Genomic DNA, 22638 nt, shown 5'->3' on the forward strand with positions numbered 1-22638 from the left:
GCTGATGTAATTACTGAGTTCATTAATAGATCCAGGAATGTCTGGGAGCTGGGTGCTGTACATCAGCGTCTCAGACATCCTTGTTTTGTTGGAATTCCTTTGTATGGTCTGGGCAGAGACTTACTAAAATGTTCCCTTTTTATGTGGCAATTCTTCCTGGCTGCCAGATTGTAGTGACAGTTATGGTGGCATCACCTGTCTGGGCAGAGACATCTCAGAATGACACCCCCTGAGTTCTGATCGCTAATTACTTTATTAATAGATTGTTGAACAAACCTGATTGTAGAGGGTAACACTGTATCCATGCGAGGCTGCCTGTGACTTGCTGTTGCCCGATTTTTTTATTTTCAGTTCTGATTTTATTCTCAATTCCAAATCCCAGATCCTCATGTTTTTCATTTAGAAACTGGATTCTGAGAATGGGCCAATGCTGCCATTTGTTCCCTTCTGTTCCATGTGAGATCCTAGTGAAAGTTTTCCATGCATCAAACTCACAGAATTACCCCCTCCAGCCCCTCCCTGTTCCTTCCCTCCTTTGAAAAGGAGCTCCTAAGAAACCTGATGAGGTGTAGGTGAAACCAGGATGGGGCAGGAAGAGCCAAACTAATTATTGCCTGTGGTGCTCCCAAGGCTGTTGAGCTTCTGGCATAGCAGAGCTCCTGAAAATCAGAATCCTTGCAGGGACACGTCTGCTGCTGAGCTCTGGGCCATGGGCTTTCCCCAGAGCTGTTCCCCTCGAGGGCTCTCTGATAGGAGATAAAGGAGTTGGAGCTGCTTCTAATGGGGATACTTGGATGAGTCTCACATTCCTGAGAGGATGGGAGCAGATTTAACTGGATTCTCTATTGTTCAGAGATTTGGTGCTGCCTCTCAAATCCTGGCTCCTTCTTCTGCTCGGCAGTCCTTGATTTCTCAAGTGAGTGTAAGCCTCGTTTCTCCAGGGCTTTTCCTCTTGTTTGTAGGGGTAGGCAGGAATTTTGAAGATGTTGAGAGTGCTTTAAGTAATCCTGACAACCATTCATCTGAAGCTTAAAACTCTGTGAAGATGTTGGAGGTCTTAATATGACTGTAGAAACGTGGTAGTTATGTTGCATGTTCTTATGCCGTTTTATTAAATAAGGAGTCTTAAGTACAACTCATTTCAACACAGTTCATTAAACATCAAATTGCATAACATTTTTCTAGTAAACTCAATATGAGATTTCTCAGTGAATTGTTAAAATACAGATTTTCTTTAAAAAGGGAGAGACTTTCATGTCCAAGTAACTTCCAGACTTCGCTTTTAAAAGCTAGTTACATGGTGTATGCAAAGCAATAAATTGAAAGGAATTTAAGATTAAATATTGATTTTAATACTAGAGTGAGAAGCGGTCTTGAGATGACAAAAAAATGAGTCATAGGGTGATGTGGAGATGCTGCTAGACAGACAGATAGTTGATACAGTAATGTACCAAGCTGTCATTGAAACATCTGACAGAAGAAATGACAACCTGAAATTTCTAGGGTATTTTAGGACAGAGCCCTGATGGAATTCCTCTCCCCACTTCTGCCATGGATAGAGCTGCCACTTAGGAGCAGAGGGTTTGGAAAGGAAATCTCCTGACCTTTGAATGTCCCCCCAATGTCATGCAGAGCCAGGGGCCACGAGACAAAAGTGGGAAGTTTATACAGCAATATATAACTTTAGAGAACATTAAGTTGTCATTGCTGCTTTGATCAGTGATAGAATATACTTTGATAAAACTCAGATAAAGGGCTTCAGGCTGTAGCATCAAAACAATGCGTTGTGTTCCTTTTAGTTTGAAATATGTATTTCTACAGTCTGTTTTTAAGAAGTGGAATGTGCTTGTGAGAGCTGATTAGACCTGGCACACAGACCTAAATAATGAAGGTCAAATAGAATTATTTTTTTTTTACATTTTGATTGTTTGAAAACCTGGGTTTGAAATATATGGGAAGGACTCATTGTGACACTGTTACATACCACAGAAAGAAAATCCGTCTGGAAGTGGCTACAGTTATGTTTGAATTCAGTCATTATTCCATTAGTGGTGTTTGTTCTATGTGAAGTTATTGTCTGCACAGCAAATGAGAGGAAGAAGTAGAGGGTCTTTGGTTGCTTTTGGTCAGTCTTATTCCTGTGGAGTTGAATCTAAGATGTAGAAAAACAGACTGCAAAAAATTTCATTCTGCAGGGTTGTAATTCTGTGTATTCTTGCTTGGAGTGTTTGAAGATGTTAGTTACATAAATGTATCTAGAAATCCACAAAGACTATAAAACCTAACATTTCTAGTTGTTTTAATTTTATGGATTATCAGAGTAGACTATAAAGCTTAATAGATCATTACTCTGTTCATAGCTCTGGCAAATCCCCTCCCACCTCCAAAATTCTTGGTGGCACCTCTGATAATCTTGGTGAATGAGAAAGTGTGATGGGTAAATGAGAAAGTGTGATGGCTTGTTGCTTGTCTGGCTGCTTTGCTGTGCAGGAAACTGTCATCAGGAGTGTAATCACTGTTGTGTTTATTATGATAAAGTGTGTTAAAGATATTGTGGGGGCTTTAGTTTGCTTTTGTACTTTAGGAAAAGCCCAATCTAACAAAAAAAGGAATCTTTAGGATCTTTTACCTTTATTCTTCCATAAGAAAAAATCTACATCAAAAGAAAATTCATGTAAGTTACTGCAACTTCTTTTAAGGTGTCATTCCCCTGCTTTTGAAACTTCTTCCCTCAACATGCTGAACCCTTTACTGAGAGCACAGCAAAGCCTCCTCTTTGGAATTTGATAGCAGGGTTTTTCCGTGCTGGAGCTGGCAGCGCTCAGGCTCTGAGCAGCACCCCGGGGCTGTCAGAGGCGGGTTCTCCATTGTGCAATGCGTGCATCAGCCTGGCTCCATCGGGGAGCAGCAGGAGGGTGGCACTTCGAGTAAATCTTCTCCCTGTGACTGGTCTTACAGAAACCACTTGTTACTGAGGGCATACTCTGAGAAATTAGCCTCAGCTCAAGTAATTGTATAGTGCCTAAGCTCAGACCTGCTTCCTAAGTAAAGGAATTGAAGAAAAAGTTGGTTTGTAACTCATCTGTCATCACTGAATTCTTCTGCTGATTATCTGATTGTAAAGATAAGCCTTTACTGATTGCCTGGCTCAAACACATGTGAGGTATATGAACCTCTCGCTTCTGCAACTTCAAAACAGATGCTCTTTAAAATACTTGTAAAAGTCTTTGGGTTAGAGCTGTTACCCAAAAGTAAAACTGAACTTCAAGGGAGTTTGAAGGGCGTCTCTCATAAACGTTTGCCAATAGCTGTTCACACGGGTGAAGACAGATGTGTATTGATAAGGCTGAGACCAAACCTCGGAGGTGGGGATGTATTTTGAGAAAGATGTTTCCCATACAGATGGTGTTGAGCTTTCTGTAGTATGAGAAGTTCTTTAATACCAACAGTCTGTTCAGTGGTGTTTAGTCAGGCTTTCAGAGAACCTCAGCTTTGAACAGATACTAAACTGCAGGTGTTTTTTCTCTGAAATTTTTCATCAGTTTGTAAATGCGTGAAAAAAAAAATGGTGGTAACTGCTTTGCAGTTTCCAGGTTTACCTCAAAAAGGCCTTAGTGATTTCAGTGTGCTGGACTGCCAAGGAGCTCTAACTTTGTTTTCCTGCAGTGACTTATTTTGGGAGGGTCCTAGGACAAGTTCAAGTAATCCATCCAAGCAAAACCAGCTTTTCAGGGGGGTTGTGTCTATGCTTGCTGCCTTTACTGACATTGTTTTAAAATAAGTTTATCTGTTAATTCTAACTAAACTAATTTCCTAGTAATTTTTCATCTAAAACCTCTTACTAATTTGAAATTTGTGATATTTCTTTTTTTTTTGGTTGCATTAAATTAACATTTGTGACAGGAAAAAAATAGCTCTTGAAGCTTATTTTTTATAGTTTCTAGGGCTGGGTTTTAAAAGTTAACTTGCTTCTCCATTAAATTCTAAAGTCTTTATTTATAAAGTTATCTATGAATGTACTTTTTTGTCTCTTTGGTTTCCTTGGTTTTTTTCCTTTCTTTCCCTAAGCTCTCCCTAACGTATGTACAGTGATTAGCGGTATTAACAGGTGGTTGATTTTACTTGTGCATTAAGCAAATGCAATTTACTAGTAGGGATTGAGTGCTCAGGGAAGCTTGGAGAACAAAGTCATTCGTCTTTGAAAGAGAACAAACACTAACTGTTAATGCTGTGCGATAGAAGAATTTTATAATATATTGATTTCCATTTTGACTGTATTGACCAAGTATAATTTAGTTTTCTGCATACCACTGTGAGAGAGTTAAATTACTGCTTGTTATTAACGTCCTTGTTTTTACTCAGCTGCTCTATTAAATGAATTGAGACAAAATAAAATGCATCATTTACTGACACTAAATCTAAATGGAAAAAGCCTGTGAAGAGAATGTGTAGAACTCGAGGTATGATGTGAGATTAACCTTCCCATGGTTCATGTCACAGAGTTTGATACCTGTATTTCAGTTAACTTAATTTTATTGCAGTGGTATTTAAAATAAAGACCCATGTTTACCTTAGCATTGTCCAAATCTGCATTAAAGTGTCATTCTAGATGGAAGGCTTTGATGCCAAGCAAGTACAAGTGTACTCTAGTTGATAATTATTTAACTTTGGAGAGCTTTATGAACTAAGACTATTTATTTGTGTAGGTAAAAGAATGCAGTTCAGAATTACTTGAATGGGGAGTTTGGAGTGTAATTGCAAGCCTTACTTGATTAAGACAAGACTTGCAGTTGCTCTCAGCATTTATAAAATCAGGACAATGCTGGTGTTGCTTGAAGTCAGATGTCTTCTTTTTTACTGATAATCGTAGTTTAAAACTGTTAGTAGTTGGTCCATAGCATTTTTCATGTAGTAACCACGTCACTGTAGCAGCTCCTGCCTCCCCTTCTGGGCTGGCGAATTCTCCAGGCTGCTGAGTTCAGCAGAGACAGCTGGGCCAGTGAGGAGGAGCAAGAGAATCTCCTGGTGCTGCTGCTAGAAAAGGATATCTGGATCTATAGTTTTCATGGCTATTATAGTGGGAATATTTCCTGTAAGGTTTGGCCAGTCCCTCCCCAGTAATTACTGTTGCAATTTGTAGTAACTGCCAGTGGCCTGGAAGAACTCTTCTTTTCTTAGAGTCCCATCCAGTAGCATTCTTTAAAAAAAACAAATATAGCGACTCCACTGCTGTAAACGTGGCTCCAAGCTAAAGATCTCCCTTTGATTCTTTTCCTTACCCCACACAAATTTATAGTTGAATCTTTTTGTTATGAAGGCCAAATTTGACCCTCAGGGAAGGGTGTTCTGTGGTGTCTCCCAGTAGTACAATGAGTGAGCCATAAATTGCCTTGCTACAACAGTACTTTCCACTGCAAGATGAAAATTGAACCTGGACTATTGCTTTTGTTATGCATTTAGTGGAGAGGAAGAAAAAAAACCCTAACTAACCTCAAGAAGAAGAAAGATGTGTCTGTTGTGAGTTGGCTGGAAACAGTTGATAGCAACAGTCACAACAGATTGGTCTTTGTGTGGATTATTTAGACACCAGTGCTGTAATGAGTTAGAAGCCACTAATCTGTGTTTGTCAGAGAGACCACTCTGTTGTGTTGATCTCAAGTTGTTCCTTGGATGAAGAAAGGAAAAAGCTGTCCTAGAATTTACAGCCAGAAGTAGCCTTGTCTCTCTGGCTTCCTGAGCTGTCCTTAATCTCTCCTTAGGATACTCCTTTTGTTTGCCTTGGTTTCAGCTTGGTTTCAGTACTGGTTTGTTGTATTTAAGGAACCATCTTCAGCTGTCTGGCATCGTGAGTTCAAATCATCAGCTCTGTACTTTATGCACTAAGTTTTTCTGGAAGGCTTTCCCCCCCCTTTCCATGTATTGATATTAGTGCACATTGAAAGGTGGACTGTGTGCAGCAGTAAAGATAGTCAGACATAAACAAAACAAGAGAAACATAACAGGTCTCATGCTTTATTCATGTCACTTTTGTTTATGTTCTTACCACCCAGAAAAAGGAAAACAGCTGCTCCTCAACGGAAAGATAAGAGCAGAAAAACTCCATAAGTAAGAGACTTTTTCTGTAGAGTGCTAGCAGAATTTTTCATGCAATATATTTGATAAAGTACCATTTTGACTCTTTATACTTAATTTTGGCAGCTCAAGTCAAAATTTGAGGGATAATTTAATAAAACCATAGAATAATATTAATACATTAATTTCACATCTCTTGTTTGTGTAACAACAGTACCTTGCTGTGGGGCAGTGAAATAGGGAGAGCACACTAGAGCAAAATGAAAGGATAGGTTGTCTTCTGAAAAAACAAACCAACCAAACAAACAAAAAACCCCAAACCAGGAAAACAGCAAACCTGATAGTTTCATGGCCTTGAGTTACCTTTGTGCATAAACAATTTTTTCCTCTCCCTGTTCCTCTTGCCCTTCCTCCCACCTTTTCCACTTTTCTTGCGTATGATAATTTCTGGTATTTTTGTCATCTGGTTTATCCTAACTGTTCTCATTGAAACCATCAAATTGTGGACAAAAATGTAATTCCAGACCTGCAGTGAGAGGAAATACAAACTAATAACCCCTGTGGATCTGTGCTCTGTGTGTGTGCTGAGAGAAGCCCAGAGTGCTGGGCCCATGGCATTCATACAGCTGCCAGTTCTGTTAACTGAAGTTTAATTGTGGTGTAAGATGGGGAACCACTGACCTTTAGAAGAATTTGACTTAATGAGACCCTCATACCTGATGTCTATTTTCAGCCATTTTTAGCTGACCTAAAATTACTGTTTAGCAAGGTTGGACTTTATGGAGCCACTTTTCTCACCTTTGCTTGTGAATGATGGCACAAAATAAATAAAGATTGGTACTAAGTTTGCCTGTGACATTTAGCAAGGTTGAGGGAAAAAAAGATTCTATTTTGGTATGTTCAGCAGAAGTATGTATTTTTCACTTGGTTTTGGGCTTTGTCTGCTTCTTAAGTGTTTTGGAGGAGAGTCAGTGTAGTTCATGGCTGAAGTAGGTGAAACCAAGAATTGGGAACAGCTTTGAGGGGTGTTACGTGACTATGTTCATTCACAAAGACTGTTCTGCCCCAGAAAAATCTTTTCCCCTGTTCTTTGCAGCCAGAATATTTGTGTGAAATGCAGCCATAAGCATTGCTTTGAAATTAATAGATTGAAGTTTGATCAGCTGGGATAGAGGCTTTCTTCTTCCGTAGAATTTTTATGGGTTTGATCTCTTTGAGCACCTTATTTAAAAGTGAGTTATTCATAAAACAGTTGCTGCAGTATCACAAGATATCTTCCAGTATCTCTTTTTTTTTTCTTCCTTTGAAAAATGAAGCAAATATTAGCCTATATGGGAGAAATATGAGGAAAATCATCTTCAGGTCTGTTAGATTTACAGACCACTTTTCAAGCTCTTTCACCACAATACAGAGAGCTGCATGCAGCAGTGTCAAAATGTAAATGGGATTCAATTTGCCCGCCCCTTTCATTGTCCTTAAATCTAATGATACCAATTTCAGTTATGGTTAAAGTTCCTTGTTTGAAGATGGCACAGGTCTACCTTAAGTGTCAATTTGTGCTAGAAAATTTAATTTTTATAGGCTATGGAATGTGAGCTGCGTGGTAGAACAGTAAATGTAATGTAATATATAATAGGCTATTTAATTTATTTTAACCATCTTAAAGTCTATTTAAGTCCTCCTGAGACATCCCAGAGCAGATCTAAAGGAGATCTTCTCCATCAAGCTCTCAGCAATTTAGACTTACACTTCCTGTGTACACTGTCTGTTACAGTTTTTAGTTGATGATGGTATCCACTTCAAATTCATGGCATGTAGAGACTTGGACTTTTTTTTTTCTAGTAGGACAGGTAGTAAGTTCTCTTAAATATGGAAGACTTCAAACACTTTTCCTCACTGGTACATGGTTTGACAGGTCTAATAAGGAAATGCATCTTGTGCTCAGGTTCATGGAAATTGATTAAAACGTTATTTCAAGAGTGAAGTAGGGTGAAATAGCACTATTGCCCTTTGGGAGGGAGCAAGTGTAGCCAGTCCCTCTCCTCCTTCACTGTTTCAATCAGAGCCCTGACTTTCAGCACCTTCTTATCAGATTTTCTGTTCTTTTTTATTATGATTTTCTGTTCTTTTTCTTTCCATTTCTATCCCTTAAGTCTAGAAGTTCTTGCTTTTCCTGCTGTATGACAATTTGGTTCTCTACCACATTACTAATGCTTTAAATACTTGGGTTGACAGCAACCTGAAACCTAATATTTTTTACCCAGGTGCTATATGAGAAGTCTAAACAAGGCAGACCCTTGAGGAACACCACCACTAGTAATATTTTCTCCATCCCAGTAATTTACCATGAGGTGTGATCCTCATGTGTTACCGTTAACTAAGAAATTTCATCAAAGAAAGATAAACCAGTATGACATGATTTACATTTGAGAAGATCTGGGCTGCATTTCTATTCTGCTTTCTATTTATGTTCCAGTCACTGGTTACTCTTGGGTGCTCTTTCCCCTTGGAACAGTTGTTAAGAGATGCTGAGGAACACTGAGCTCACATTAACAGGTTCTACATTTCTTCTCCAGCCCTAGGCTGCTATCCCAGAAAATGTCCTATTCATTGAGAACCCTCATGCCCAAATCTGCAATTTTGATATATAACTCTTTTTTTTTTTTTGGTATTCTGGGATGGAAATTTTTTTAAGCAGCCTCATTTCATTTTAGTAATGGATGTGGTAATTTGCAGTGCTTTGTCCTTGTTCCCATGAGGTATTCTGTCTCTGTCCTCACACACACCATTATTCTTACAGGGAAAAATGATGCAAAAACCTAATTTAATATTTGGTTTGTCCTCCTAATTTCTACTCCTTGTTGACATCAGTTCTTCATTTCTTGCTCTTAATCTCTTGTTGAGAAACCATTTGTTTGTCTGTGAGTTCCCATTTTCCTGGCCTCCTGGCAGTTTGCATTTAACCTCTGCAGCCTGACCTCTGAAGTGCCAGCTCTCTTTGCTGATCAGTCCCTTTTTCCATTCCTTGTAGGTTCTCTACTTCCCCTTAATATCCTGCTTTGAGGTCCATTCTCATGCAGGTAGGTCTGTAGCCCTTTCCTCTCCCCCTTTTTAACTTTACTGGGATATAAGGACTCAGATTTAAAGTAAACCCTTCCCTCCCATACACTCAAATCCAACTGTGTATGTGTTTCATATATCTTAGGATGAAATTTTGGTTTATGGCCCATCGGGGAAAGGTGGGATTACTCTTGAAATGTAAAGAAAAACTGTTGGTTATTTTTGGGTCACGCAGCTGGTGAGGCCTGTACCCCCAGAAAAGATTAAGGAAGTTTGAATTGCCTTTGGCAATTACTCTATGTTGTATAGGCTGCCTATTTCCAGATGAGAGGTTTTTGGGTTTTTTTTGTTTCCTTCACATAAAACCATGGGAATTAATTTTTAAAACTGGCATTTAAACCATCTGAATGAGAAATAGATTTTTTTTCTTGATGCTAGTTATGTTTATATAAACACAGTCCATTTTGTTAGAAGGTCAATCATTTTGGACATTCCCTGAAATCCTTTCCTGGGTTCACTTTTTTAAAGAAAAATAAAGGTATGCTGATGTTTCTTTTTTCATTATGTTGGGGGTCAGATCTATTTGGCACCTTTTTGTTGAAAACCCCAGCACACAAGAGGACAGTTTACTTTTCCATTTTGCCAAATAGTTGGGAGAGCTCTTACAACAGATGCCAAGGCTGCTTTTTGGAGCTGAGTGATCCCTTCTGACTCTGCATATTATAAGGGAGAAAAGGATAAAATGAATTCCCCAGTTTTGGAGTACAGCCTGTGTGGGGTTCCGTGTGGGTCCATGTGGGTCCGTGGCACCTCACGGCCCCTCGGCAGCTGGAGGAGGGCGCTGGGTGCGGAGCCTGCGCTGAATTTCTGTGGGCTGTGGGGTGTTGCAGTCCCAGTCTGTCAGCCCCTCCTGTGTGCACATTGGGACCATATGGGATTGCCCAGCTCCATGTGCTGGCAGCACTCCCTGCAGATGGACACGGATGGAACGCCCGAGTCACGTTTGGGCTCTCTCTGCCTGCACAAATCTGCGTCCTCCTGAGCTGGGGGGTGGCAGAGCTACTGAGGAATTGGGTTTTTTTCTGGCTTCTGGTATCAGAGTGGGGCTCAGTGCTCTGCTGTGTTGATTTTGATAGTGTTAACCCTAGAGCTAATATAAATTTTAAATTACACTTTTATGAATTTCATTTAAATGTAATTGGAACTCCTCAGTGTGGTCTAATGGTGATGTATAATTCTTGTCTCTTTCTTACCCTTGGGGGTGCTGGGGGAATCTCTGAAAGTCCCTTTGTCAGCTCTTTTTGTTTGGGAATAGCCATTTTCTTTTCTGGATCTGCTGTAAATTTCCAAAGTTCACCTCTGGTGTATCCTAGTGCTTGATGAGCTGACAGCAAAAGAGAGATTTGCAAGTCTTTCACTGTGTTTGTTAGCCAAGGCTTCCTGCAGTATTTATGCTGCAAGACTTTAAAAGCAAGGATAATAGTATTTAGTAACTAAAAGCTTGAAAAACTTATTAATGGACTGTTTATATTTGTGTTATTCCTCTTAATTGTTTCCCTTAGCTTTAATGAGATGAAAACCAATTTAGTGTCATTAGTAAGTGTCTGAGCATGTTCTTCAAACTGAGCTTTAAACACTATGGTGGGGAGTCTGGGGGTTATACCTTTAATATGAGGGTTATGTCCTTAATATTATGGCATTTTGTTGTTTGGCTTAGTCCTAAACTTCACTGTGGGTCAGTGGGTGTTGGTGCAACATGTGGCACTAGATGTTGAAAGTGGATGTTTACATCTGGTATGCATTGGGAGATTAAGGTAGAGAGGATGAAGTTTTGGGTATGTGTTTTTTGGATGAAGGATAAAGTGAGAATACTTTTATTTCCTCTTAGATTTGAAACATATCATTCTAGCAATGCCTTTGAAACTCTGCCAGCTTTGCCAACCGTAACATTTATGGGATTTTGGACCTAAACTGAACTAGAGAACTGTTTTTAGTGGCAGAGAAAAAGGTTAGTGCATGAAAATAGCTGGGCCTATTATTGACTGCATGTGGTCAGTGGTTTGGCTGAATGTAGGTGGCTCTTTTCCTGTCACTGTTTTCAAGCATATGGCTTTGTGATGAATATAAAACTCTTTCGAAATGAGATCTGCTGCAGTTCTTTTTGCACAGTAGTCTTGTGCTATTTAGTAGTGATTATTTTCCTTTTGTCATTCACTTTCAATCCTGTAATAAAAAAAAAAAACACCTTTTCAAGTAAAGCTTATTCCTGTTGACATCAAAGCTAAGAGGTTTGAAGAATGTGATCATCTGTGTATAGCAGCTGCTTCTGTCAGTAATATTTCTAAAAGGATGCATAAACTGTGTTGCTGAGTCTTTATTGTAGTTGATGCTGGGATTGTTTGCAGTGGGCAGAAACTCCCTCTAAATGTGCACATGCATTTTGTTTAATGATTGCTTGTCTGAAAATCTCTAATACTGAATTACAACTTCCCTTTCTTTGCTTTTCATGTTTCCAGTCTTGAAAGTAACATTTACAGCAGTTTCTCCCAAGGTGAACTTCTTTTTCCCATTGTGTAGAAGACAGCTTGGGTTAACCCAGTGTTTTGTTTCCTTCTTTGTGTGTAGTATACAAGGTGCAACCTCAGAGCTCAGGGAACAGTGAATTTTCTAGCTCCTGCTGCAGAGAGCTTAAGGGCACAACAGGTTCTGTTTAACTTTAGCTTAAACAGTGTTACCCTATTTATATCTTTGTAAAAGATCTGGGTGATAGAGCTGTAAATTGTACAGATTGTGGATTGTGTAGATTGTCTGGTGTTTTCAGTGTAGAAGATTCTAGTGAATCTTGTTTTAGCAGCTCTCAGATGCAAGAGCTGATTTCATTCAGCTGAGAGCAAAGTACATTTGGGTCTGCAAGATGCTGAGAACTGCACCAAGTTTTAGGGGCACAGAACACTTCATGAGTTGGTTTCATTGCTGTGAAGTATTTTTAAAACAAAGCAAAACTGTTCTGTAGGTTTGGGGGAAATGTTATGGTTTCCTCCTGTTTGAGGGAAATAATATATAGAATTATCCAGTTTTTAGAGTAACTGTAAAAGAATAACTAAATAAACAATGAGGTCTAACTTGCAGAGCTGCTTAACATATTTTGAATGTATTTGTCAGTCAGTCCTGTATCCTGTTTCGCAGGCCAGACACAAGGGAAAACCCTGCTGCACAAGTGAGGCTGTTTGTGTGATCATGCCTTACACATTTTTTAAGAATTTAGTTTGTTACCTACCTAAAAAAATTATACAATACTATTTGAAACACAAAATCAACTTTTAAATTCTTGAAATAAAAGAAAAACCAAACTTCTAGACACTGTAATTATTGCAACGGTAGATTAGAACTTTGTGAAATACCTTCCTACAATATAACATAACAATATCACTCACAAGTTATTAAGAAATTTCTTTTCTAATTTAAACTAGCCCTTTTGAACTGTATCATGAAGACAGAGCTGTTTTTCCCAAGCATGCTGGGTGAAAGACTGTCACTAAGCAAGAAGTGCTATGCATGTGTTTGTAACTCTTCTTGCAAGAGAATCTTAAGTAATCCCTCATTGCATCCTCAATATTAAAAAAAAAAATCCTTTGAATTTTCCTGAGTTTGGGGTTGTGCAAAACACTCTCAATATCAGCAAGCTTTGTAATATGTTTTTGCTTGCATTTTGGTTTTTGATTTGTTTTTTTTTTTTTCCCTCGTACTGGTTTAGGACTAGGAAAATGATATTTTGGCAGTAGTAATTGTCACAATTCAGGAATGCTCTATGAGAGATCTCATACTTAAACATACTGATGAAGGTTCCTAACTGATACTGACAATCTCCATCACCTTCGTATTCCAAATCTTTTTGATACATGAAGATAATGGAGATTATAATGATGGCTCAGGTTTTAGCTTTTATATTTTTCACATTCTGTGCTGCTTTAGCGTGTAGTTCTGAGCTTCACATTAGGGGATGGTGAGCTCTCTTCACAGAGCAGGGAGACAAAACAATTCCTTCTCTAGCTGGGGACCAAGGACAAATGATCCAAATCTCAGGCCCAAGAGCACAAACAACGTGGGCTGGAGCGAGAAAAACAAGAAGGATGGGCTAAGGCTGGAATTGGACAATTAACTCCAATATGCAAATGGACTAAAACTTATAAAAATGTGAGACCCTGTGACCAGTCATGCATTTTGTGACCATTTTGGTTCATCTTGGGTGCAGCCCTGGCTGGGCTCTTGTGCTGCCCAAGGTGGATCCATTGAAGAGATCCTTTTAATAAATCCCTACTTTATTCTGGAACTCTATCCAGCCTCTGTTCTAGGTCAGCCTTCACAAGGCATCAGTCAGTATCAGTTCTCAACATGGATTGACAGAACAGTATCTATAGAAAAGCAGCATCACTGATGAACTTTCATTTTAATGTATGTGTGGGGGTTTCTGTGTCAGGAGTTACAATTCCCTTGCCTGTTGTGCAGAGGTCGGAGACCTGCGGGAGCTGGAGACTCTGGACATCTCCACCAACCGCCTGATGACGTTACCCGAGAGGCTGCACATGTGCCTTTCCCTGCAGAACCTGATTGCAGACAGGAACCGCCTGTGGTCTGTGCCCCGCCACCTGTGCCAGCTGCCCAGCCTCCAAGTGCTCTCCATGGCTCGCAACCGCCTGGCATTCCTGCCCCTCGGTGAGTCCCCACCTGGGGGGTGGGAGGCAGCAAAACAAACTGCCCCAGACATGAAAAACAAAGCAACAAGTGAGTTTCTTTGGTGGTCCCCGCAGACTCTGTTTATGGAGCTGTCACAGGGATCATATTGTTGGAAAATATGTTAATAAAAAAAATGCAGGTTAAGGTTTTGTGGTTTTTTTTAAAGCTATCAAATTTGCTTTATTTTTAGCTAACCGAGGGGAAAAAGTTTAAATGATGTGCTTAAATATAGTACTGTGTAATCTGAGTTCCACCACTTTGGGTAATGATCTGTTTCTGTTTGCTGGATCTGATGATTTAACTAAGATTCCTCAACTATGGTTTAAAACTTGTTGTGGAGTCCCAGTAACTCCATATAAATTACTTTTCAGCATTAGGAGTGTCAGTACCACATAATCCAGTGCAGGTTTAGTTTGTGCTGTATACAGGCATCCATCAAAATTTCCACAGTAGTAGCCCAGGGAGGAATTGATGTGCCTTTTGCTCAATCCTTTGAAAATTTGGAAGAGTGGAAGCAGGTCAGGAGTGGGAGGTGCAGTCAGTGTGTGGGGGTTTGTTGGGGGCAGTCACTGTGTGTTCCCTTTGGGAAAAACAAATCCTCCTCCTGAACTTGTCACTTTTCAGCCCTGCCACGGGCTAATCTCAGCTGAGATACAGACACACATGCAGAGCTGCCCTGCCATCTGAATAGCCATTAATACTTTTTCTAGAATACAGAGTTTGGTGTTAATTAGGTGCAGATTAAGTTATGATAATCACATTGGAAAGAAGCTGGAAATTGAGATGGCTAAAAATGAGATCATAATTTCTAAATTAATTACCTTGTATAGGTTTAACTTAATCTTTTCAGTACTAGCAGTTCAGTTTTTAAAGAACTTACTGATCTTTCTGAATTTTTTATCACCTTAGTTTTTATTGCTGGAAAGTAAGTTGCAAATAATGTCTCCAGACAAAGTGTTGCAGTTATGTCCCAGCATATGTCATTATATAAATGAGAAAACGAGTTCCAGGATGCATCATCCAGATTCCACACTACTAAAACAAGCAAATTGCCTTCCCTTATTTTGGCAAATATTTTAACTCCCATGAGAGAGGAAGTTAAACAATTTTAATTTTGCAAAAATTCAGTAAGATGAGATGTGAAATTTTAAAGGATAGAAGTTTTTGCTACTTTTGCACTGCACTAGTAGCTTACCTGTGAGCGAGCCGTGACCTGGATGAGCCATAGATCTGCCAAAGTTTTAAGTTCAAAAGGAGGAAATAAATCTCTAATATAATGACACACCTTCTTTTTTCTTTATTTTTAGACTCAAATTCAAAACATGCAAAAGGAACTTTTAAAATAACGGGAAACATCAAAGACTGTCAATTGACCTTGTTCAGTAGTTCTTAATAGTGACTCACTGGTGAACATTTGGAGATAATTTGCTATCTGTGGATATGAAACTGAATCATAAATCCTAGAGTTCAGAGGAAAAGCAGCACAGTATAAATGTAAATGTTTAATCCTTCCTCTGAAGAATCAGAAGGCTTCAGAGTGGTCAAGATGTGATGAAATAAAGTAGAAGAGAGAGTGCATTGAAAAGCAGAAAGATTAAATCTATCTTCTGTTGCTTGGGAAAATATTTGTCTTGGAGTATTGCTGAAGTTAAGGCATAATTGTAACATTACTTCTGCTTGCTGCACATGTTGGCTGGTGGGGCTTTTGTGTGTATTCTTACATCCAACTTCACTTTACCAGTTAATGACTGATAAGGATGCTAAATAATGGTGAAAAATACTGCAAAAATACTTTCAAGTGATAGTCAAGCAAATATTGTCAAAACAATTTTTTGCAGTTAGAGAGCTGTGTTGAAAAGCAGAGAATTTATTCATCTCCTGACAGAATGGTTGAGGTTTTTTCCTTTTTTATTAGATGTGTCCATGTTAAAAGAAATATGTTTGAAACAAATTGCTTAATGCTTATTAAAGCATTATTTACTTCATTTATTTCACGTGGTGGGTGACATCTACTCTGTCAACCAGGAGTCTGTTCTGCCTTGTCCAGGTTTGTCCCTCGTAGCTGCCAGCAGAGCCTCTTGTGAAGTGTAGTGGAAATCTGCATTTGCTGTTCCTGGATTGATGGGTGCAAGATTTATTCCAGCAGCAGCACAGCCCTGCTGGACAGGGATCAGGAGGTTCTTTGCCCTGTACATTCTTTTAAGTTTGCAGGCACATGTGTCTTGGGAAAAACAGTGTAACACTGTTAATCAGTTTTAAAATACAGCAAAAATACCTGATCCCACTCCCTGACTTTCAGAACAGGACCGTAAACAAACAGATGGGTAAACAATAGTGAATTAGTAATTTGTTTTGCAGAATGCACCTAAATCTTGGATATGCAAGTGTTTTGTAAAAATTATTTTTGAGTATTTCAGTTTATACTGAAAGAAATGAGACACCATGGATCTCGGCACTTGGGTCTTCCTAATAAACTAATTTTTAAGAACAATTCCAGAAATTCTATGTATAAGTTGAACTGGAAGCTGCATCCTGAACAGTTGTATTATTGTCATGGTAACTTCATGCTCCCTTAGTAAATGGTCTTAGGAATCTGCTGATCATTGTATATCAGTCTACTTACAACATAAATTGTCTTTTGACAGAAAATTAACTTTAAATTTTTAGCATTACCGAGTGCTCGAGTGCCTGAAAACAAATTCCACTGCAAGCAGAAATGTGAATCTGATGACACTGCAAAAATAAAAATCATTTGTGTAATAAAGTACAAATATAATTAAAATAGGCCATAAATTCTGAAGTGTACTGGCAGTACAGGGGATGTTATGACAGCAAATATTCAGTATTATATCATTTTATTTGAGGGTTTATGTGCACTTTTTCTTTAGAAAATGGGTCTAGTAATTATCAGTGCACAGTAAACAAAGGTCTTATTCTACCTCAGTATGTGCTGCTTTTGTGTCCATGCCCTCACAGTATGGTTAAAAGAGCATCAGTGCAGCCACACAAGGGCTTTTGTTCCATCTTCAACCATGTGGAATGCATATGCCAGGGCCCTGAGGTTAAAAAAAAAAAAAAGGAAAAAAAAAAGAGGGAGAAAAAGAAAAAAAATAGAATTGGGGTTTGTTCAGGACTCATGGCATTTGGTCATTTCTGGGAGAGAGGTCTTTGATCTGGGAGGCTGGAAGGAGGAAAGTGGAAATGTTTTAGACACAGTACAGTGCTTGCAAAAGCCACATGAAAACCTTCTTTGTAGCTTTAGCCTTTTCAGAGATGGGCAGCTTCCTTATTGCACCGAGTTCTTCAGAAGCATGGTTTTTAGAGAACTTTTAACAATATTTGTTGGCTGATATAAGACATAAAAATTAATGTGGATTGGATACAAAGAGCCTTTCAAAGTGATGATTTATTAAAATTTAAACTTTATGGATAATGTTTGAAACTGGGAAAAAATCTTTTGGAGTCTAGAAGATGCTTGGTTATTTAATGCAAAGAAACTCTATCAAAGGAACATTTATAGTTACAGGCTATTTGGCTTTGGGAATTGAATTTTTCCTACTGAGATATTTTGTCTAACATCCAAAAATTTGCTTTAATTACCTAGGAAATGCAGTCAACTCAGAACTTAGAATCTAAACATAGCATAAGATAAAGACAGAGGGAAGAGATGAGATGCAGCCTCACTCCCCCCTCTCAGTGCATATGAAAAGAACAGCTTTAGGGCTTTTTTTGACTTGCCTGATTTTCAGCCCATTTGCATACATCTGTGTAGAAACCAGCAAGATGAGCCTCTTTTAAAAATTTTCTGCCATTCTCTAAATTAATAAGTTAAACAGTAGCACATTCAAGCTACCCCAGCAACCCATAGTTTCCTACTGGTTTTAGTCTAACTGGCTTCTGCAACACAAGGGAACATTCTCTGAACATTACATGTCCCATCCACCTGCTACCTGCTTTAAATTGTGTTGGCTGATTCCTCACCAGCCTTACAATATTTTATTGTGTTACATTGCTTCTGTGTTGCAGTATTTTTATTCATTGTAGGATAACAATGGGGTTTTGTTTCATCTAAAAATATCCCAGAACTTCACTAAACTATTTTCAGCCCTGCACTAGTGAGCCCAAATAAATCATCTGGTTGAGGTGGTGCTCAGCAGCATCTCCAGCAGTGCCCATCAGTCAGCAGAGGGATTTGTGCTCCCATCCTGAGGCAGGACACTTGATGGATGCAGCAGATAGTTCTATGAGCTGGAATGTCTCTGGGGCAGGGTCAAAGCACCATGTGATGGTTGAATGTGTCCCTTGATGTCCAGTGACTCTGCTTTGAACAAAGCCCAGATTATGGTCCCTGAAACCCCCACAGACTGTTGCAAAGTAAGGGTCTGTGTTAAAGGGGAGAAAAACCCAAAATTCATTTTTTTCTTTGTTAACACTTTCATTTTAGAAAAGGAGTCCCTTGGTTTTCTGTTGGTATCATCACTTGTTCTTTATATCAAAGATTTGATATTGTGCCACTCCTCAGCACAAACTTTTAAGGCTTCTGGTGCTCACAGCTGCCATTCAAATGGGTGATAGCTGAAGAGATTCAGTATATTTTCAGATGGACACACATCTGGGGAGGGATCACTCAAAATATCTGCACTAAGTGGTATTTAGGGCTCTTGTGTACAATAAAACTATTCAGCAATAAAGAAGGGTTTGTATTACCTATTGTTATAGCAGGGAATGAGAAGAGATCAGTATTCCAAATAGAATTTCTGAATAGAAATATTATGGGATTTGTTTTAATTTTTATTCTTGGTCATGATTACAAAGGGCACAGAAGCTGTGCCCATTTCTCCAGTTACCCTTATTTCTGCCAGCCAAGGTAACTGATAAAGATGGAAGTCAGAATTAGTCAATATTAGTATTGTCTTGACGTGGCTGATGCAGCCAAATGCTTGTTTATCTTAGTCTCTCTAAGGTCCTCATGAAAGTTTAACAAGCTGGGAGGCACACAGATTACTTGTGTTTTTCATGATGCAGTTTGTCTGGGTCACAGCTCTCCCATCCCGGGCAGAGGCTTTCAGACTTTGTTCTCCTGGTTTGTGCTTTGCACTAAACATAGCAGCCTTTTCCTACCCAGTGTCTCCAAGGGCATGGGAGTGCCAGATGAGTTGGGCTGCCCAGCTGATCCTACACATCAGCTTTCTTATTAGTCCAGAACTCTTTCAGACTTTTCTGTTTAGTTCAGTTTGGTGTCCTTTGAAATGTCTCTCATTTGTTTTTCACTTCTTTTAATAGCAGACAGTTTTACCACTCACTAGACCTTGCTAATAAGCAAAATTCTCATTTCTGAGAATTCTTCCAAGAAACCTAAATTTTCCCATTTAATTTTAATTTTCTAAGCAAAATAAAATAGATCCATACTGATAATGCTTCTATCCAGAGGTATCTTAATAGATTTCTAGTCCATGAAGGCATTACTTAATCATGCTGTACTTGCTTCTTTTGACTACCAGCCATGAATATTTTAAGAGCAGTAATGCAATCAGCACACCTGCAGAAGTATTGATCATTTATTGCAGCCACAACTTTTGATGTCTAACATTCTGCAGTTTAGTGCTTTGTGTTTTCTGGGGCTCTGTACTTCACTGCATCACACAGACTCATTTCTGAATGACTGCACTTGTATTTGGTTAAGGCTAATGAATCCCAGCAAGGATCTCTCCTTGGACAAGAGAAGGAGGGGGACAGAGCACATTCTTGTGTCTGTCTTGCCCACTTTCCCAAAGATAGAGAAGCTGTGATTTCACTGACATGAGGCCAGTTAATGAAAGCAGGTTTGACCTTATGAACTTGAAGTATGCACGGAGGATTTGAAATCAATTGTCCCTTTGCTTCTTCAAACTGACTTCAGAGTTTGTCAATGTTAAAATTTAATTATTTATAATGGGATTTTCAGGGCTTCTGAAAGGGGGCTTTGTTTTGTTTTAGTAATTTGAAATGCTTGCTTCTAAACAGCTTTTCAGCTCATCCATAATAAAACCATTGGCTGAAATTTTACAACTGAGAAGTACTAATTTATGTTTGCTTACAGTGAGTCTGATTAGCTTATTTATAATTAAAGAGAATTGGCTTTGCTTATAATTGTCACTATGTCATCCTTTCTCCCCTTGACTTTTCTTGTTTTCTAAACCCAGATTTAGGTCGTTCTCGAGAGCTCCAGTGTGTTTATGTGGATAAGAACATTCACCTGAAAGGCCTCCCATCTTATCTGTATAATAAAGTCATTGCTTGCTGTGGGTAGGTATGAATTCATTCAGATTCATTGTGTACCTGTCCTTGTAAAACTTCTCCTGTGTGATGCAGCTGGTTATTTTTTGTGTGTCTGTGATTGATTCAGAGCTGATGTTACTTGGAGGGGATTACTGCAGCTCCCTACTCTGATTTGTTTTTGTAATAAATCTTCTGTGTTAATTGCTGACTTTTGACTATATTAGTATTAAGGCATAACAGTGAAGTTACTCTGAAAGAATTTGTAATAATAATGTAAGGTCTAGAGCTGACTTTAAAAGTTGGCCAAGAGTGTAGGCTTCACAGAGTTTCCAGAACTAAAGAAGGAACAAAATTATTATAATATATTGCAGCATCTCTTTGTTTCTAAGTGCTCACATTTCTGTAAGTTGTTGGTCATATCTTGAAAAGTTATGTACAGCTCCTTCACTCATTTTACATCCCCGTATCAGCTTCTTGTAGGTCTTGGTACCTACTAACTAAAGTGACTTTTTTTAGGTATGGATTGACAGGTTTATTTTTACATGTGGATTTTAAAAATATCCTGGGCTGTCTCATGTTTGTGGTTAGAATGCAAGAAAAAAGTGGTCTGTGTAGGACACTGGCTTAATTCTTTCTGCCCTGACACTGGCATAAATTAGGATCAGCACCCCTGATGAATGGAGCCTTACTGGTGTAAAACTGATCAGAAGAGGATTGTCCCCATTACCATCTAATTATAAATTTCTGGTATGCTCACTCTCAGCAGATCTCGCATTAAATATAAATTCCCTCTCTACAGCCTGCACTCTGCTGCAATATGGGAGATGCTGAGTCTTGGCATTTTAAGGTTTTTCTAATATTCCCATGTCAGCTGCTTGGTGATATTTAAATACTTGCAGTTGGATTACAGTTCTGCTGAACTGTGTGACTCGCAAGCTTTTACTAATTTTGTTTTTCAGGAAGGAGAAATTCTAGCCTTTTTTCTTTCAGAACTGATTGTAAATTGTTAGACAGACATTAAATTGACCTTAAATTTAACAGAATTGTAGTGATTGTGACCAAAAATAGTAATGATAATGCCGGAGATGGTCCAACTGTCCTGCCTATTTCAGGTGGTTTTATACAACAACCATGTCTTCTTTTTTTAAGTTTTAAGTTTTCATTTTATACTCAGTGAAAAGAATTTTATCTTTGCACTGACCTTTGTGAAGATCCTACCAGTTCTTTTTGCTGTTCTTACATGTACAGTGCTGGTGAGACCACCTGCTACTGTCTCTGATATTATATTATAAATCTAGTACAGAATTATAAAATCTAGTCTTAAAAATCTGGTATAGAAGAGACTAAAGGAGTTGCAAGTGTTGCAATGAAATTAATTCTTGTAATGCCTCTGTGGAATGAAAAGTGATTTTCTTCCTTAATAATGAATGGTAAAAGGAGATAATTTCTAGTAAGAAAAATATTTTTATTTGTGCACCAAACAGATCCTTGTCTTTGTTGTGAAACTATCTTGAAACATTACAAATTATTTTTAAGAAAAAATTCCAGTATGAGAAGAGCACATATATATTGTTAAGAAACCAAAGGTTTTATTTGATAATGTGCTAAGAGACTTTAAAATTGTGTAATAATGGTCATGTGAAGAATTTCTGTGTTCTTTCCAAGAAAGCATTAGTAACCAGGCTAAGGTTTTCATGGGTCAGGCAAGAGTTGAAGATCCAGGCTTTAGTGCTCTGTCTGGCCCTCCACTGGAGAATAAAATCTGACAAGCTGCTGTTACTGACATAAAGCTTGATTTCTGAAAATAGAATATAAATTGCCTTGTGTAAGTATTGAATCTCTGTCTGGGCATCCTGCAGTCAGACTGACTGAAAAAAGTCTTTTATATGAGAGGTGATGATCTCAGCACTCAAAATAAATTTTGATCTTATTTTTTGCAGATTGGATTTCATAGTCCCCAGTTAGGGATTTGTCAGTCTTGTTGAAGGCAGCCAATAGGTGGTTTCAGCTTTTTTTTCCCCCTCACTTATTTATCCACCAGGCTTCTTCTGCAGCTCCTATTTTTCCCCAGCTGTTTAGGCCATCCTCTATTCCAGTTTTTAACCTCCATGGATTTTGTGTGTGGCATTAATAGCCTCACCCTTTACATGAAGTAGACCAAATGTCCCAGCTCTGAACTGCAGAGGCTGTAGTGAGTTCAGGGTTTGTTCCTTAGTGAGGTTGGTATGGAGTTATTCAGCTTGAAAATACATTATAGATTTATTTATTGTGATAACTAACTCATTGGGAATGGATCGTTGGAATGCTGGATCTCTGAATTCCCACTTATATTTTAACCTCACTAATGGGAAAGTATTAAATATTTAGCAAGAGGCTTATTGACTTGCTTGCTGTTTAATGCTGCTGTTTTTTGGTTGATTCTCTGGGCTGTTTCTCCTTTAATCAGAAGAGATGAGATTCTTTGTTGTCAGAGAAGTACTGTGAGACTTCTTTCACATCTGATAAGGTTGAGAG

The 22638-nt window shown here is 38.6% G+C and overlaps 1 protein-coding gene across 2 annotated transcripts in view; it reads left to right on the plus strand.

The window, feature by feature from the left end:
• Nucleotides 1–22638, plus strand: part of LRRC28 (leucine rich repeat containing 28) — a 52149-nt gene that overhangs the window by 18446 nt on the left and 11065 nt on the right. For both annotated transcript variants that reach the window (XM_030955251.1, XM_030955252.1), the window contains 2 exons: nt 13639–13845; nt 20049–20151. In XM_030955251.1, coding sequence (XP_030811111.1) covers nt 13639–13845; nt 20049–20151 — 310 coding nt within the window. The remainder of the gene's footprint in view (nt 1–13638; nt 13846–20048; nt 20152–22638) is intronic.

Source organism: Camarhynchus parvulus, chromosome 10 (genome assembly GCF_901933205.1).
Source record: "Camarhynchus parvulus chromosome 10, STF_HiC, whole genome shotgun sequence".
Taxonomy (NCBI): Eukaryota; Metazoa; Chordata; class Aves; order Passeriformes; family Thraupidae; genus Camarhynchus; species Camarhynchus parvulus.